Here is a 14,660-nt window from a genome sequence, read left to right as displayed (position 1 = left end):
AAATAAGAGTTTCTATTATTCTCAGATCATGCCTTTTTGCATGTTTAAGAATATTTATCTTTAAATTTTTCACTTGACGGTGTGTTTTAGTGCATACAGATGTATGTGTGTGTGTGTGTGTGTGTGTCAGTGTGTAAGGTGAGGGGGAGAGACCAAAGCTCATGATGAAAGGTGGTTTGAAAGTCAACACTTCCCCAACAACTAGGTAAAAAACTGAGATTCAAAAAGAATGTTAAAAGATATTTGAACACATCTTAAAACCACAGACAGACAGACAGTCGCTCACTGCATCAGCAACATGAAAAGAGAATGCTATATGTGTGCAGTAGAAGTGCCCACATGAATATAAACATTTATGATCATTGCATCATCTAGTGATCACAACATATTCAGTACCAGAGATCCTTAAAACAAAGAGATATCAGACTTCTTCTAGACACTGTTTTCTTTTTATATACAATATCTGACTTCACAAAGACCACTTTGCCTTTTTGAAGTTATTTTGGGGCATGTTTGCTTCATTGATAGGACACATGAGGAGAGACAGGAGGTGTGGGGAGTGGAGTGGGGGATGATATGCAAATTGTTAAGGAAAGGAGTCAAAACAAGGACCGCAGAGACGAGGAGTATAGCCTCAGCATGTGGGCTGTGCGCCAAGCCAACTGGCGCCCTACCACTCTGCCTTTTAACCATCAACAACTTCCTGTTTGAACTGAGTGGAAAGTTCAGAGAGAACCCTGTCAGAGAGCACACTCTAGTGGTGGAAGAACATATTGCACCTTTCAGGACAAAAACTGGGCTTGATCTGAAATTAGTGCAAGATACTTTGCTACATGTTCCTTTGTTTCTTTTCCATAATTATCTTGTCCTTTCTTGTCAAATCAAGCCAAACAGGACAACAAAATCAGGGTTCAAGTTATCTTAAAGGGACAGGAGCTCACATTTGTAATAATGTAACTTATGTTGTCTGTTTTTCTTCTCACCAGGAAATATTACTTTAAATTATTTCCTGCAATGTTCTGCCTTTGTCCAACCCATTGTCTCTCTCCCTCTCTGTACCATTATTTTTTTTTCTTCCCTCACACTTTTTATATTTCCCTGAGGTTTTATGTTCTTTCCCTCAGCTGACAGAGACGTCGTCACGTTACGCCCGTAAGATCTCTGGCACTACAGCTCTGCAGGAAGCTCTGAAGGAGAAGCAGCAGCACATCGAGCAGCTGCTGGCAGAGAGGGACATGGAGCGAGCCGAGATGGCCAAAGCAACAAGTCACATCTCTGATCTGGAGAGGGATCTGAACGTGTTCAAGGCCCAACATGTGCAGGTACCAATGTTTGGGTGTTTAACTCTTGTGTTTTTCTGCATATCTGATCTACAGTACAAAAGGACGTATTCATTGATGAATCATCTCAGTACTGCAGTATGTCTCATGATCAAACGGTTCCTATCCACAGTTTGTCACAGAGAATGAGAGCACCCTGCAGCAGGTCAAAGCCATGCTGGCCAGCACAACAAAAGACAAACTGGAGCTGGCCAATCAGCTGGAAGAAGAAAAGAGGTGATGTCACTCAGCTGTCACTTGTGCTGTTTTACTCTCTCACATACAGACAGAATCATTTTAATTTTTATTTAGAATAAAAAAAATTATTTTTGTTCCTCTCAGATGTAGAATAAAGTTTAACCAACATTATTATTATTCTCATTATTTATTTTTATTTTCATTATTATTATTAGTAGTATTGTATTGTTATTCATCTTATTATTATTATTATTATTATTATTATTATTATTATTATGTTATTTTATTTTGTATTAATATTTTTGTTCCTATTATTATTAATAATATTGTTGTTATGATTATTTCATTATTATCATTAACATTTTACTGCTTTTATTTTATAATAATAATATTATTGTTAATAATAATAATAATAATAATAATAAGAGGAATAATACTTACTATTATTATTGTTAGTAGTAGTATTAACATTTCACTGCTTTTATTTTTTATCATTATTATTATTATTATTATTATTATTATTATTATTATTATTATTATTATTATATTATTATTCGAGTCTGAATTATGGATGATAGTTTCTCTTCAGGCTTGGTTCATCCCACTGTGATTGGTTGTTTTCAAGTTTTATGGGACCCTTTTGTTTCCCCTGGGGGTCCCCTAACCTCACATTGAGGACTATTGTCTATAACAGGCGCAGTTTAACAATGAGGCAGTTAAAGTTATCTGCTTCTCTCTGAGGGTTCAATCAAAACTATTAGGTTGAATCTCATGTCTGTGAATGTAGCACTTGATGGAGTCTTGATTTGTGTTGTTTAGCATAAAGACTGAGAGCAGAGGATAACAGCTAGCCTGAAATAGCTTCATGTATCACGAAGAGCAGCTTGTTTGGTTGCTCTTTGCAGAAAAAGAAATAAAAGAAGAACTTTTCTTGAAGTTTCAAGCAGAGTTATGAGTTGGAACTAAACAACCACAACCACACCATGCTGGCCACAGCCACCAAAGCTTCCTCTTGTTTCATTTTTGCAGTGAGGTTGCCAGTTCTGTTAGCATGGTGTCTCTACAAAGACACACCACATTTGGCAACCTATAACAGACTCTGCATAGAAGAATTGTTAAGAGGAATAAACAATGAAGAAAAAGTTTCACAATCAAATTCAAGTATTCAAACAGTAGTGTTTTTACATAGTTGTGTTTGTGTAAACAAACAAAGACAGTGTGAAGTCCAGGGAGGAAATGATGTTAATATATGTCACCATATTGTGAGAAAGAACAGATCTGCCTTAGTTTCTTAGTGAAAACGTATCAGTGTTTTACAGTTTCATACATGATCCACTGATGTTTTGATCCTCTGTGACTGTTTCCAGGAAAGTGGAGGATCTCCAGTTCAGAGTAGAGGAGGAGTGCATCACCAAAGGAGACCTGGAGGTATTACCTGCTTTTAAAAACCTTTAAACTACATCAATAACTCAATGTGCATTTCCAAATACTCATATCCAGTACGCCCTTTGATATCACAAATCCTGATAACATTGAAATAAGATACATATATGTGGGGTTAATGCACGCACAAAGTATAAACCTCTTGGATGCACTGGAGCCACATTGATGTGGGAACTCGTGCAACTAAATTTCCAGTGTGAGCAAATGCAGACATTTCAAGGAGCTCCAGATGAGAGGTTCAGCAGTGCTTTTGAGGGAGGGGATCCGGTCCTGAACCCTTTCAACAGATTGACAGCTTCCCCAGTCCCTTTGCCGCCTGCTGACCCCAGCAGAACTCATTTTCCTGAAGCTCTCAGTTGCAGAAGATTTTCAGAGCAGAAGTCAAAGATTTAAAAAAGCATGAATAAACCGTTTCCTTAAATGGAGACATGTATCAGGTTTTTAAGCTTTGCAGAAAAGTCTGAAATACACAAGATAAGGTGTGATATCTGTCCTCCCTCTTATGTGCCCCTGTAGGAAGACTCTGAAATCTAATGGTATTCAGACACCGTGCCCTTAAACGAGCTGACAGGATTTTAAATAAACTGTCAAGGCACTCTGGTATGCCAAATATGTTGTTATTGTTTTATCTTTATCAACAGAACAATACGAACACTATGCAGTCAGTGTGTGGCTGAGTTAGAAAGCTCCCAGAGAGAGTAATCTGAAGGAAACACAACCAGCACAATCGCTGGATGTCAGGAGGCCACTGCAGTTCTTTTTGGCTTCTTTGTTTCCTGCAAAACCAAAATGTTTAGTGTCAGTTTGACTGCTTTCTCAGGCAGGTTAAAAAAATACAGATATCTCAATGAATCAAATCAAATTGAAACATGCTGTTTCTACTCAAGATAAAAAAATATGCAAGAGAGAGGAGATGCAAGACAATACTGAGAGGGTTTTTGATTCTTCTTCTCTACAGCAAAAAATAATAGACATAAAACATGTTTCAAATGTTAAGTAGGTGGAAGTACAGCATATTATAAAACCAGTTGGTTAATTTTACCATAACACCTGTAATATAAGTGCACACTGTATTTCATTCAACAAATTGTTTACATCTTAATCATAGTTTCCACCCACTCATCTCAACACAAGCTCTGCCTCTTCTCTTCATGTCTCCTTGTTTTGTGATTAACTACTTCACAGTCTTTCCTTTCAGCGCTGCTCTCTACATATGTCGTTCTGATCCGTATCACTACATTTACATCTTCAGGGATTTATTTCTGTTTGAGTCTTTACTTCTTTTCTCTTCTATAACTCAATTTGTTCCTCTCTGTCTCATTTTGTATCTCTCTGTGTAGTCCCACACAAAACTGGAGCATGCTCATATCCGTCAGCTTGAGCAGAGTGTGCTCCTCACAAAGGCAAAGATGCTTTAGAAAGAGTGAGAGAGGAGGAGGAGGTAAAGAGTGAAGCCCTCTGCCCGGTTTAGCTCAGTTTCATTATATGTGGATAGTGGCATAAATAGTTCCAGCTGCAGAGGTCATAGTCACAAATGTCCTGTTTTGATGCCAAACGCGGAGTTTTTCACTGGCTGTGAAACAGACTGAAATTAATACTGATGCCTCTGTATGACCCATAAAGCAAACAAGACCACCAGTAACAAGAATGATCTTTATTATACTGTCATATTTAAAGTCTGAAGTGGCTTCGAGGAGGTAGATGTCAGACCACACGATCGACAGCAGACTGAAGAAACAGCCTTTTTTAATGTGTTCAACATTCACATTTGACGGTTAACAGAAAGCAGGATGAGTTGTTTCTCATTGCATGTACAGGTAAAGATCCACAAAGCTGTAGGATGTACATCTTTGCTCACAAGGGGCGCTCAGCTTGCGTGCTGTCAATCACTTGGTCCGACACCTTCCTCCCAGCATGGTTTTAGGCAAGGCAAGGCAAGGCAGCTTTATTTGTATAGCGCATTTCATACACGAGGGCAACTCAATGTGCTTTACATTAACACATTAAAAGCATAAAGAGACATTCAGACAGGCATAAAAGAACACAATTAAAATGACAAATATGATAAAACAGAAAAGAAAAGGAAAAATTTCAAATATATTAAAAATTACATTAAAATTTAATTTAAAGTGGGTTAAAATAATCTAAGATAGGAAGGCTGTGTCAAATAAAAAAGTCTTAGTCTTTGATTTAAAAGAGGTGAGAGTTGGAGCAGACCTACAGCTTTCAGGGAGTGTGTTCCAGATATGTGGTGCATAATGACTAAACGCTGCTTCACCATGTTTCGTTCTGACTCTTGGGACTGAAAGCAGACCAGTACCTGATGACCTCAGAGGTCGAGGTGGTTCATACAGTAGTAGCAGATCAGCAATGTTTTTTAGGCCTAAACCATTCAGTGCTTTATAAACCATCAGCAGGATTTCAAAGTCTATTCTCTGACAGACAGGAAGCCAGTGTAGAGATCTAAGAAGTGGAGTGATGTGGTCTACTTTGTTGGTCCTTGTTAGGACTCGAGCAGCAGCATTCTGTATGAGCTGTAGCCGTCTGATGGACTTTTTAGGGAGTCCTGTAAAGACCCCGTTACAGTAGTCTAGTCTGCTAAAGATAAATGCATGGAGGAGTTTTTCTGCATCCTGCTGAGACATGAGTCCTTTAATCCTTGATATATTCTTAAGGTGATAGTAGGCTGACTTTGTAATTGTCTTAATGTGGCTGCTGAAATTAAGGTCTGAGTCTATGACTACACCAAGGTTTCTGGCTTGGTTTGAACATTTCATCGTTGCAGATTGGAGCTTTTAAACATTAAAACAATTACATAGGCCGCAGACTTAGCCTAATGGTTAAGTTGCACACCCATATAGCAGGTGGCCTGGGTTTGATTCCAGTTTTTACAATGCTGAAAAGAAAAACGTGCTCCACATTTTTGCCAGCCTTTACTTTTAGAGAACATATCTGAATTATGCAGATATGCAAAACGTCCGGGTATCACATTCATCGTCCTTTTAGAAATGTCCATGGTCCCTTCATCTGCTGCCTCCTCTCCTTTCTTCTTTAACTCCTCGTATCCTGAATCACAGAAATAATCCTCCTCATGTTGACCCGAGCTTACCCTGAGAAATTAGCTTCTTAAAACAACCAGCTACTTCAGCCCCTCTCGTCTCTCCTGTAGCAGTATCTGCTGTAAGATTTCTTTACTTTGTGCTTTATCTTTAAAGTAAAGGTTGCTGACTGATCTTCTACATGTCAGGATGTAACATTTGAAATGTCAGCTGTTTAATTGTAGCTCCAGGAGGATGTTAGGGGGGAATCTCTCTGAGCTCCATGCAGACTTACTGAGCAGTAATGTAGATACAGACACAGAGATGATGCTGAACTGTCCTTATTTCTGTTATATTTAAGATGAGTCATTGATGTGAGTTCGTAAAAGGGCTTTTTTTTCACAGCAATAGGCGATCAGTACTTCACTGATGACAGAAAACCTCCTGAATATCAACCCACTGTGTCTCAAATATAACCGTACATGCTCTTTTATCTTCAGGCATCAGAAGATAGATAACAGCACAGTTGATTTTGAAACACTGGATTTGTACATATGCAGTAAGGTTTGCTTTTGCCAACAGGGAAGATGCTCTCATGGTGCAGCATCCTTGAGGTTGGGTAAGAGAACCAAGGTGAAGAAAAGATTTGATCTTGTTCTGACTTTGATCCGCCGCTGAGCTATCTCAATTCCTGACTTCAAATCGACTTCAGATGCTGTCGAGGGCATCAACCTTGCATAGCCTGTCTTTACTCTTCTACCTCTGTGTGTTTCTGACATCTGAATGCTTCTCAGACACCGTCTTTGATATGATAGACTCGTAGACTGTTTTTGTTTCCTCTCAGATGTTTGAAGTTTGCACCTGTGCACCGTGCAGCAGGTCCTCTTTCTTAATCTCTCTCTTTGTTTTAATTGGATACAAATGTGTGGAGGATGTTTGCAGTCATGTGTGGGTGTGCGGTGTCAGCGTGTGGGGGATGTTTGCAGTTCTGTGTGTAGTGTGTGTGTGTATGTGTGTGTATGTGTGTGGAGGTTTGATGTCAGCTTGCCTGTTTTTGCTTGGCTGCTTCTAGATGATCAGAGAATGGCTGTGCTCTCCTCTCATCTTCCACTTCTCTGCGTACACAGGGAGCTGCACAAATATTTGAGCAGTGACACATTGATTCTCTGGCTCTATAATTATCTCACCTTGGATGGGAATGATACAAAGACTCAGAAATGAGGGATGTGGTTCGTTTGGACTCTAGATTTCCTGATTAATGCAACATGAAAGGGGACTGAAGTTTAAACTTAGTCTGAAATTGTCAGATCCATTCAAACAGTTTTTGAATCTTTAAAGTTTATTATTGTTTATTTTGGATTTCAGGGGGTTAATGATAGCGTCAGACCAAAATGCCTCTTAGCCTTACATTCAATCAGCAACACACACATGATGTTGTGAGGCTGACATGATAGGTGTCATCACCCTTGAGCTTTTGAAGAGGCGTTTTGAGATCTCTACATCATCAGTGAGATATATTTTTTGCGAACAAACCTGATGTAAACAATCAGATACATGCAGTGCACGGATAATCCACCAGGTGTGAGTAATTCATCCACCAGAAGGACGTCACTTGAGACATCCAAAATGTCAGCTGTGGATCAGAGACCCACTCGAGGTTTTTCAGGGATATTTTTACCAATTCTGAAAAAGTTTGGATGAAAAAAACTTTCAAATTGTTCCTGAAACTTCAAGAGGAATAGTAACTGGATTGATGTAAAACTAATTCATATTTCATGACTTAATTTATAGTCAAACCATGTTGAAAATGTGTGAAAATCAAATTGATACAGCAGGTATATAAGGCAGTTTATTAGATCTATTATCATACTTGTATTACATTTCATACATCCATTCCATAAAGCAACATACAGTCTTTTTATTATTTAAGAACATGTTTAAATGACATAATCAGGTATATTTAGAGTAGAAATTTAAATATTTATAAAGTATATTGTATTTTTATATATGCATCCTGCTGTATCATGATGATTGATGACTACCTGAATGTTACAATGGCTCCTTAGTAAATAATTGTCCTTTGCTCATTGAATTCCACTAAAAATGAAGAACTCAGAGAGGAAATACACAATAAATTAGTTCTTTTTTGTTGTGTAGTAGATACAAAATAGGTATTATGTTGTCGTGCAGTATGTAAAAAAAATAATTTCTAGGTTTGAAATTACTCAAGGAAAAATTTGAAGGAAGCTCAAAGTTTAATAGGCTAAAAATGTTGTTTTTATATGTTTTAGTTTTTAAAAAGAAGAAACATTGAGCAAAAAAATTGCACCAAAATGCCTGATGTATCAAATATGAAACAAATTAAAACTCATATATGAAAATTGCTATTTTATTTTTGTCAGAAGGTCCAATAAACACTCCATTTTGAAAGAATTAGAATTTTTATTTTTTGATGGTTCAGGCTTTACAGGGACATATGCATTATATAAAATGATCCCCCTGTATATTGTGTGAGTATTAATAAATGAGGTACAAAGACCAGAATTATATTTGTGATGTGAAGTTGAGCATTTTAAAGACACCTAAAGGAGATTCTCAACTTGAGAGTGTGTTCCCAAAATGTTCTTGATAAGTACATTTCTTGAAATAAGTAATATTCCTTACTTAAAGACATTATCAATACAATGCTTACTGAATTGGCAGATAGTTTCACTCATTACAAGGACTTCAAGCTTTATTTTGTCTTTTTATATCCTAAACAAGATGTTAATTCGAGCTTGTCAGGTGAGTGTAGCTTGTGTTGAGCATAATGAGATATTTTGATTAAAATAAGACAGATTCACTTGTTAGGATTTGATGTTTTTACAGTGTAGCAAACACTAAACATCTCCATGTAACCTCAGCTACAGTCCTTTTGATTCAATACGGACCATGAGGTTCAGATCATTCAGCCTGCAGCTGCCTTGACAGCGCTCGATAAGCAGTTAGGATTGCAAGATGAAAATCACGTCAAGTGTAAATGGGGAATGATTGAAATCAGATGATCATTATGGACTCTGGAACTCTATGGAAATTAGTCATTAAAGAGACTTAAAGCTGCAGGTATCAATATATATCATCAATAACAGATACCACAGTTTTCTGAATGTGCAGTCTTTATATCATTTTGCCTTCTCTGAGTAAAGCAGGGAGCCAATGTGTCACTGTTTGCTTATGTGCTGTAATTTATTGGTACTGTATATTTACTGGAATGCCAGTGACTGTGTTCAATCCTTGCAAGGACCTTCAGGAGTTTCTCTTTGATTTCCTTTTTTCTTGATGCTCGGTTTCTGCCTTTTAAAACACCTTTCCTTGAAATGACCTGTTTCTCTTTTAGGGTATTCCTCCTGTTTCTGCTGTAAAGTCCTCCTTTTTAAAATCTCCCCTCTGTGTTGATCCAGCGGGAGTGATGGATGTTGTTTCTTTCTCAACAGCAAACCACGGTTGAGGAGCAGAGTCGCATAGCGCAGTTGGAGAAGGAGCTCAGCCTCCGGAGAGGCGAGGTTGAAAACCTCAAGTCACAACTCAAAGGATCGGTCACAACAAACAACGGAGAGGTCGCCCCCGGGTCGGACGACCAGCTGGAGACCGTACGCGAGCACCACAAGGAGAACAACGAGCTGAAAGAGAAGAACCAGGCGGCGGCAGAGAGCCAGCAGGAGATAGAGTCACTGAAAGCGCTGGTGGAGAATAAGAGCCAGGAGATCAGCGAGATGAGGCAGAAAGCTCAACAGGCCACCAAGGAGAACATGGACATGATGGACACCTGGAAGGTACTCTGCTGGTCTTTCTTTAATGCATTACAAAGTGGTCAAAGAGCGAGGAGAGCTGCAGGGTCACTGCAGGAAAGGGTCAGCTGTCAGAGTGAGAGAGAACTGAGGGACATGTTTGAGATGTGAGCAGTTCCCTGATGAAATACTGTAGGTGATAAACATATAGGGCAGAACAAACTATTTATTCTCCTCTCTTCCCTCTGCAGGCTAAATTTGACACTTTAGTGAGTGATCACCAGCGCTCCCTGGAGGAGCTGAAGGCCACACTGAGCAGCGAACATGCGGCTCCAGAGGGTCAGGAGCAGGACGCCCTGGAGCTGAGAACCGCTCTGGAGAGCCTGAAGTTGGAGCACCAGCTGGAGGTGGAGAACCTGAAGGCCAAACACAAAATCGAAGCTGCCATACTCACCAAGGAGCGTGAAGACCTCTGCTCTCGTCTGCAGGAGGCCAAAGAGCAGCTGGCAGAGGGAAACCAGGCTTCAAGGACCGAGGCACAGGCTAGAAGTGGAAAACAGGCGCTGGAGGAGGCTACAGATAAGCTACAGAAGGCAGAGCAGAGGCTCGCAGAGATGGAGAAGCATCAGATGGAGCGAGACAGATGCACAGAGGAGTTGAGAGAGAGGCTGGAGCTGTCAGAGAAGAAGATGATGGACTACCAGGCTCTGCAGAAAGCTCAGGCCGAGAGCCAGGGGGAGATTCAGAAACTGGAGGAGAAGCTGAGGGTGACGGCCAACCAGCTCCAGGCCATCCAGTCTGACCGCTACACATCCCACGATGCAAATGTGAGAGTCTGAGGAGTGTGGTGATATGCTCACTGTTGCTTTGTGATGTGATTATTTCTGTTAACACTCTCTCCTTTTCTCAGGTGATAGAGGATAATGAAATATCAGACGAGAAGATGAAGCTCAAACAGAACTTTGAAGGTAAAAACACACATTCATGTATGAACAACGTCTTAGCTACAAGTCCATAAAAACAAAACATCCATGTACATTTGTAAGGCTATGTATGCTTGGCATGACGAGGGAAAAAACTGTTTGGTCTACCATAATCCTGCAGGTTTAAGACATTTCGATGAACAATCTCAGAATTACCCTCTGCTTTCACTCACTTGTTAGGGACAGGAAAAGCAAAGAGATAAGACATATTACTTTGTCCAGAGAGAGCGCCAACATCCACACCAACTAAAACCTCCTCATAGGAGATTAATTTTCCAAAATCCTGTCGCTGTCTTTCAAGAAGAAGTTTGATATTTTGATCAAAATTGTATGACAGGTAGTTATTGTCCCTTTTTTAGATTCCTGGAGATCCAGAATAACCTGAGAGAGACATATTCTATCTTTACATTAACAGTTTTAGTATTTCCAGGTCTAAAGAAGTACCATGTTTCAGGTCTAGCAGTAGATAAAGTAATTTCCAGACCCTTAGCATAGGGTATTTAAAGATTTTAGAATAAACCTACACTCTTTGTTATATTTTTTGAACTCTACATTTTGTTTTGTCTTTCTTCAGAAACAATGGAGAAGCTGCTGAAAAGGGAAAAAGAAGTGTCGACCCTCACGTCCCAGATCGAAGCCCTCAAATCCCAGACGGGAGGTAAGTGTTCTTTCCAAGACACATTTTCAGACTCTCTTTCAAGAGCTCATACCTCCACACACTCAGTTACTGTGTTGGTTAAAGGTGCAGTGTGTAGGAATGGGAGTATTTAGAGATATCTAGCGGTCAGATTGAAATCCTTTCATTGGTGAAGCTGCAGAAGCCACGGTGGCCTTCAAGGTCAGAAAGCTGCTGTGATGGATGGTAAGCGTGAGCCTCCATTTGTCAAGTTTCACCATCAAAAATGTCTCAGTACAAAGTTTTTGCACACAACAACAGCAGCTCTCTTCTTCCTCTTTGTCCTCAAACCAGTGTGTTACGTAGGGCCACTCATAAACATATGTTACTAGTTTGTCCCTTCTGTGTTGTGTTACAGCCTCTGCAGGGAGACCTGCTCCTATGTAGATATAAAAGGCTCAATCTACGTTAATAAAACAGAACAAGTTTTATATTCATTATGCACTCATTTAAAGATACTTATGGATATTATATTTAATTTCTAACAAGTTGGTTCTTCTAAGTTCTACACACTGCACCTTTAAAGTGTCCCCCACTAATCAACTCAATTGGGTTTTGCTTCTGAGGAAATGGACGTTCTTCTTCACAAGTATCATTTTATTAGTGATGTTCCTTTTGTTCCGCTCCTCTCCCTCAAGTGTCCGTAACGCCAGCTTCTCTTTATTTTCTGCCAGTCATGCTGAGGGCACCGGGCGGCCTTCACTGCTGCTTTCTTTGATCAGCCTTAGAAACTTTCATCACATCAAAAGGACCCCAAAACAGTCCTCAAGTGGTTCTTATAATCAGACTGACACACTCTGAAGAACAGCTGAATTATTTGAAAAGGGATTAATGATATGAAACCATAGTCTGTGTAAAACATGTATCTAGTCTCTGTTAGGTCACCCATTGGTTTCTGGAGAGAAGTTTTCATGCCTAATGATGGCGGTTGACAGACTAGCTTCAGTGCCAGGTCTACGACCGGTTTCTCAATAAAGGGGCGGGGATGACGAGCATCCCCTGAGGGTAATACACTCACTATTGACAAGTACCTCATACCTCAAACACACTTAAAAACACTGAACTATCCCTTTTAACTCAAAGTCAACTTTCTAGTTATCTGCAGGAGTTCAAAGCAACAAATCATGGTCTTCCTTCGCTGATAAAGTGTGCCCAGTTTTTTTTTATAAAAAACGAATAAGAAAATGTGTAAAATGATAAATACTTAATTAATGGTCTTACAAGACACAAAGCATTAATTCAGTAAAAACTGCCCCCATATTCATTTCAATAATAGTTCATGATTTAAAGACACAGTAAAAAACGTCATCTCTTTTCTCTCTCACCAGCTCTGGAGAGCAAAGTCCGCTCTGGGGAGAAGAGAGCTGAAGCCTTGACCAGAGAGAATGCACGTGTGGAGGCCGAGCTGGAGTCCATGACCAAGAAGTCCCATGATGCCTCTGGGCAGCTGGTCCACATCAGCCAGGAGCTGCTGAAGAAGGAGAGGTACGGATACATGGTTTATTGATTTTTATAATCTACAGCAGCACTTACAGGGAGTGACAAATCATCGCGCACATTCAAACACGATGCATGAAAATACATCAAATTATCAATTTGATAATGGACCTGGAGCCCACAGGCAGAGTATTGATTTAATTGTTCACATTGTCAACTTGAAACATATTATGTAAGTCACACTATTTCATTTTGTAATGTTTCATCAGGATAAAATCCATATTGCTTATTAGCCTCGCCAGGAGACGCATTACAATCAGCAGCATTTACAACAAGAGCTTTTATTTTCCACTGGAGCCGACAGCAAGGTTAATAAAGAGGAGCTTTCTGTTGAGCTAGTATTTTGAGACTTGTTCTCTTTCAAGGTCCACTGTTGCATTTGCTAAATCCAATTTTACCATCCTGCACAGGCACAGTAAAATGCAAGTATGCAGAGACTTTTTACTCTCTTAAATTTAGAAGTGTGCCGTCCCTCAGGGAAATATTTTCTGCTTACTGGCGTTGCAGTAAAAACACATAATAAAAGTGAAACAGAAAGTAATTAACCTAATAAATATATTCTGCAATATGAGATGAGTTCAGCAAGCTTCAGTGAAGAGGCCTCGAGTTTCAGAGCAGGAGACTGATTTTAACTTCAGAATCTTGTTATAATGTTCTTCTCACACAGTAAGATACACGTTATTACTTATCAAAAGCATTGATCTCAAGCCTCAAGGCCTTACCAACAATAAACCAAAACCATTTGAGAAGTAATTTTTAATACACTGTTATATAAAGGAAAACAAAAACAAAGGTATGAAAAAAAATCAGAATTTTCTTTGAGGAATTTCTCTTAGGAACATAAAAGTGTAGAAGCTGTGTGTGTGTGACCAGACTTCACATCAGAATCAGAAATACTTTATTCCATTCTGTCATTACAGTTGCTGTTATACACAATAAGAATAATATTAGAGGATGAACAGAAAGCAGGAATAAAATAAGAAATAAATACTGAAAAAATAATACACTGAATATTTACAATTAACAATTTAACAGGAACTAGAAATTAAAGTGGTATAAACAGAGGGAGCTATGGATGTTGATGTGGTACAGGAAGTGATCTGTTTTCTTCTTAGTCATACGTTTGTTGTCTTAGAAGTTTTGACCGATGACATGTCACCAGGCTTTGATTAATGTAAAAAAAAAAAGTCTTGATTTGATTTTTCATTTTACATATGATTTGCATTAACATGGCACTCTATCCATGTTTATATGCTCATGGGATGTCGTTCCCTTGATGTAAAGCAACATTTTTCTTACAAAACACATACACTTTGTGTTCCTTGCCACATTTCTTCCTCTCAGGTTAAGAGAGCAGCTAGCAGAGATCAATCAATCAATCAATCAATCAATCAATCAATCAATCAATCAATCAATCAATCAATCAATCAATCAATCAATCAATCAATCAATCAATCAATCTTTATTTATCTCAAGACGTTTTACAAACAGAGCAGGTCTCGACCACTCTATGTCAAATCATGAACAGAGACCCAATACCAAGAAAGGGCGAGACTCAGTCTTACTCCATCTTAATCCACCATGAGCATTTCACCTCGCAGTATTTAGCTAATTACGGCGGAGAGGAAAAACTTCCTTTAACAGGCAGAAACCTCGAGCAGAACCAGACTCATGTTAGCCATCTGATGAGACTGAGTTGGGTCTGGAAAGAGGGATAGAAGAGAATAAGAGAGAGAGGG

The 14,660-nt window shown here is 39.1% G+C and overlaps 1 protein-coding gene across 4 annotated transcripts in view; it reads left to right on the top strand.

The window, feature by feature from the left end:
* The window catches only part of clip2 (CAP-GLY domain containing linker protein 2), a 58,505-nt gene that overhangs the window by 35,128 nt on the left and 8,717 nt on the right, over positions 1-14,660 (top strand). For 2 of the 4 annotated variants that reach the window (XM_034684394.1, XM_034684393.1), the window contains exons 7-15: positions 1,125-1,322; positions 1,453-1,556; positions 2,885-2,945; positions 6,581-6,631; positions 9,472-9,810; positions 10,017-10,592; positions 10,676-10,733; positions 11,323-11,406; positions 12,753-12,909. In XM_034684394.1, coding sequence (XP_034540285.1) covers positions 1,125-1,322; positions 1,453-1,556; positions 2,885-2,945; positions 6,581-6,631; positions 9,472-9,810; positions 10,017-10,592; positions 10,676-10,733; positions 11,323-11,406; positions 12,753-12,909 — 1,628 coding nt within the window. The remainder of the gene's footprint in view (positions 1-1,124; positions 1,323-1,452; positions 1,557-2,884; positions 2,946-6,580; positions 6,632-9,471; positions 9,811-10,016; positions 10,593-10,675; positions 10,734-11,322; positions 11,407-12,752; positions 12,910-14,660) is intronic. The other 2 variants (XM_034684396.1, XM_034684395.1) reach the window with 1 other exon arrangement.

This window comes from Notolabrus celidotus, chromosome 5 (genome assembly GCF_009762535.1).
Source record: "Notolabrus celidotus isolate fNotCel1 chromosome 5, fNotCel1.pri, whole genome shotgun sequence".
Classification (NCBI taxonomy): domain Eukaryota; kingdom Metazoa; phylum Chordata; class Actinopteri; order Labriformes; family Labridae; genus Notolabrus; species Notolabrus celidotus.
This window is presented reverse-complemented; position numbering and strand designations above follow the sequence as displayed.